The sequence below is a fragment of the Hordeum vulgare genome, unplaced genomic scaffold, assembly GCF_904849725.1.
Source record: "Hordeum vulgare subsp. vulgare unplaced genomic scaffold, MorexV3_pseudomolecules_assembly, whole genome shotgun sequence".
Classification (NCBI taxonomy): domain Eukaryota; kingdom Viridiplantae; phylum Streptophyta; class Magnoliopsida; order Poales; family Poaceae; genus Hordeum; species Hordeum vulgare.
The window spans coordinates 82,501-86,124 of NW_025422594.1; the positions used below are offsets into that span (position 1 = coordinate 82,501).

The 3,624-nt window shown below is 32.9% G+C and overlaps 1 protein-coding gene across 1 annotated transcript in view; it reads right to left on the reverse strand.

Moving 5' to 3' along the window:
• LOC123420903 (NAD(P)H-quinone oxidoreductase subunit 5, chloroplastic) overlaps nt 1-2,471 on the reverse strand; it is a gene marked incomplete at its 5' end in the record, with an annotated part of 4,349 nt that extends 1,878 nt beyond the window's left edge. Inside the window, 1 exon segment of the mRNA XM_045107468.1 lies at nt 1-2,471. This exon segment is cut by the window's left edge and continues 1,878 nt beyond it. Coding sequence (XP_044963403.1) covers nt 1,449-2,471 — 1,023 coding nt within the window.
• Between the last annotated feature and the right edge of the window lie 1,153 nt (nt 2,472-3,624).

Here is a 3,624-nt window from a genome sequence, read left to right on the forward strand (position 1 = left end):
TAAAGAAGAAAAGAAACTAATAGAAGTCGAAGACGCGGAATGATAGTGAATAGAGAGAAAGATTCTTCTGATTTTCTTGTTCCTGAAAATATTCTATCTATCTACTAGACGCCGTAGAGAATTTAGAATATTTATGTCTTTCAATTCTCGTACTCGTAATTGGAAAGTTATGGAAGGAGACCCATCATTTTGCAATGAAAACAACATATAAAACTCTGGACAATTTCGAAATCAGGCCAAGCGTCTTAATACATATGCAAAAAAATTCATTATTGGCCCACCATTGATTAGAAGATTTAGCTTGTATGAATCGCTATTGGTTTGATACGAATAATGGCAATCGTTTCAGTATGTTAAGGATACAGATGTATCCACAATTCATTTAGAGTTACTTAATAGTCTATTTCTTATACCATATCTCTATCCCGTGAAATTCTCGAGCCAAAAGATGGATGCCTATGCTGTGTTTCATTTTGCTAAATGATATCAATTAAATGGTGTATCAATTCCATAAATTGCATATAGCAATAAATAAATCAGCAAAATTCTTTCTACTATATTTAGATAGAAGAAACATTTCTTCTATCTAAAATAGTAGAAAGAATGTACCCTTCTATCCAAATCCAATTTGCATCGATAAAAAAAATCCAAATTCCAGTAGTAGATGAATAATTGCAAATTTGTGTGTGTACGAGATTAGAATAACTTCAAAATAACTGACATAATTTTTTATTTTTCCTGATCAGAAAAATACATGAAAAAGAAAGGAGGTAGAAAAATTTTAGGATTTATGGTTAAAGAAGAAAAAGAAGAAAACAGGGGTTCTGTTGAATTTCAAGTATTCAGTTTCACCAATAAGATACGGAGACTTGCTTCACATTTGGAATTACACAAAAAAGATTTTTCATCGGAAAGAGGTCTACGAAGACTTTTGGGAAAACGTCGACGTTTGCTGGCTTATTTGGCAAAGAAAAATAGAGTACGTTATAAGAAATTAATCGGTCAGTTGAATATTCGGGAGCAGTAATTTAATCCTTCAAATTTTTTTCTTGTTTTATTATTTTTTTAGTAGTCTTTATAGTAGTCTTAGATTTTTCATTTTGATGAGCCTCACTTTGAGGAATTCATGGAATAATCCATTTTCATGGAATAATGAATTAAGGAAGAAAGGATATGAGTCTACCGCTTACAAAAAAAGATCTCATGATAGTCAATATGGGCCCTCAACACCCATCAATGCATGGTGTTCTTCGACTGATCGTTACTCTTGATGGTGAGGATGTTATTGATTGTGAACCCATATTAGGGTATTTACACAGAGGAATGGAAAAAATCGCGGAAAACCGAACGATTATACAATACTTACCTTATGTAACAAGGTGGGATTATAGAGAGATTGTAGAAAGGGGTAGGATAGTTATTTTTGCAAGAGACTTGAATTCCTTAACTTAAGAAAGAAAAAAGAATAAAAACACAGATACATAACATAAAAAAAAGAATAAATAAGACGAGATTCGACCTCCCCCTACATATTTAATTTCTTCTCCTATACAAAAACTAGCAAGACCCACTCCATTGGTAATTCCATCAATAACACCCTTATCAAAAAACTCCGTTAGTTCGGTTAACCCTCTTATACCGAGGGTAAAGACCCTAGTATAGAAAATATCTATATAACCACGATTATATGACCAACTGTATATATTTTTTTTTACTTGATCCAAAAATTCTTTTTTAGGATTTCTTTTTACAAAAGAGTTTATTAAATCCAAATTCTGAAAAAAAGAATAAGCAGATCCATAGAAGATATATGCTATGAATAAACCAAAGATAGCTAGAGTTACAGAAGAAATTGCATTAGTAATAAATTCATATGAATTTACAAAAGAATTAGAACTTTCCTGGGTAAAGTTTTTTGAGGGAGTTAACCACTTTGATAATATGGTTAACTCTGCTATTCCATTATCCATTCCTCCATTATCAAAAGAGATTCCTATGAATCCAATGAACAAAGTGAAAAGTAGTAATATAAGAAGAGGAAATAACATAGTATTTCCCGTTTCATGCGGATAGGCAAAAGTGTTTTTAGCCCCAAAAGACGTAGTAAAGGATCCTATCCTATTTCTTGTATTACCTTGAATTTTGGGTATATTTTGTGAAAAAAAAGAAACTCCACTCTTCGTTGTTGATAAAACGAAATCCCTATTCACTCCTTTGGGTATCCTTTTTCCCCATAAGGATATTGAATACAAGGAACTCTCTTTAGTGCTACTGTAATTTTGAAAATGAACACGCAAATACCCACCAAATGTAAGTAAATATATCCGAAACATATAAAAGGCAGTTAATCCTGCAGTAAAGGAAGCTATTATTCCAAAAAAGGGCGAATACAACCAACTATTACTAAGGATTTCATCTTTGGACCAGAAGCAAGCAAGAGGTGGAATACCACAAAGAGAAAGTGTACCCCATAAAAAAGTAGTTCTTGTGATTGGAATGTATTTTCTTAAACCGCCCATAAGAACCATATTTTGACTTTTATCTGGTGAATACCCAACAAGAGGTTCCATTGAATGAATAACGGATCCAGATCCCAAGAACAATAAAGCTTTTGAATAAGCATGAGTGATCAAATGGAATAAAGCAGCTTGATAAGAACCTATACCTAGAGCTAACATCATATAACCCAATTGAGACATTGTAGAATAGGCTAAGCTTCTTTTAATATCTCTCTGAGCAAGAGCTAAAGTAGCTCCTAAGAATAGTGTTATTGTACCTACTAAAGAAATAAAACTCATTATCAAAGGTAAAGATATGAAAAGAGGAAGAAGTCGAGCTAGAAGAAAAATTCCCGCAGCAACCATAGTTGCTGCGTGTATAAGAGCCGAAATAGGAGTGGGTCCTTCCATAGCATCGGGTAACCATACGTGAAGAGGGAATTGTGCGGATTTCGCAACTGCACCAAGGAATAATAAAAAAGCACACAAAGTAGTAAGTAAAGAGTTAATTCCATTATTAGGAATCCAGTTATTAGCGATTTGGAACAAATCCCTAAACTCTAAACTACCTGTTATCCAAAAAAAACCTAAAATTCCTAATAATAGACCAAAATCCCCTACACGATTAGTTACAAAAGCTTTTTGACAAGCACTCGCTGCGATTGGTCGTGTAAACCAAAAGCCTATCAATAAATAAGAACACATTCCCACGAGTTCCCAAAAAAAATAAATTTGTATCAAATTGGAGCTAGTAACCAATCCCAACATAGAAGTATTGAAAAAACTTATATAAACAAAAAATCTCAAATATCCTTCATCGTGAGACATATAACCATCACTATAAATAAGAACCAGGATTCCTACAGTAGTAATTAGTATTAACATAATAGAAGTAAGTGGGTCAATCAAGTATCCAAATTCTAAAGAAAAATCATTATTGACGGTCCAAGACCATAGATATTGATAGATAGAACTTCCATTTATTTGTTGAATAGACAGTTGAACTGAGAATACCATAGCTATACTTAAGAGTAAAACACTAGGAAAAGCCCATATGCGACGAAGATTTTTTGTTGCTGTCGGAATAAGAATAAGGCCAAATCCCATTGACATAATAACTGGAAGT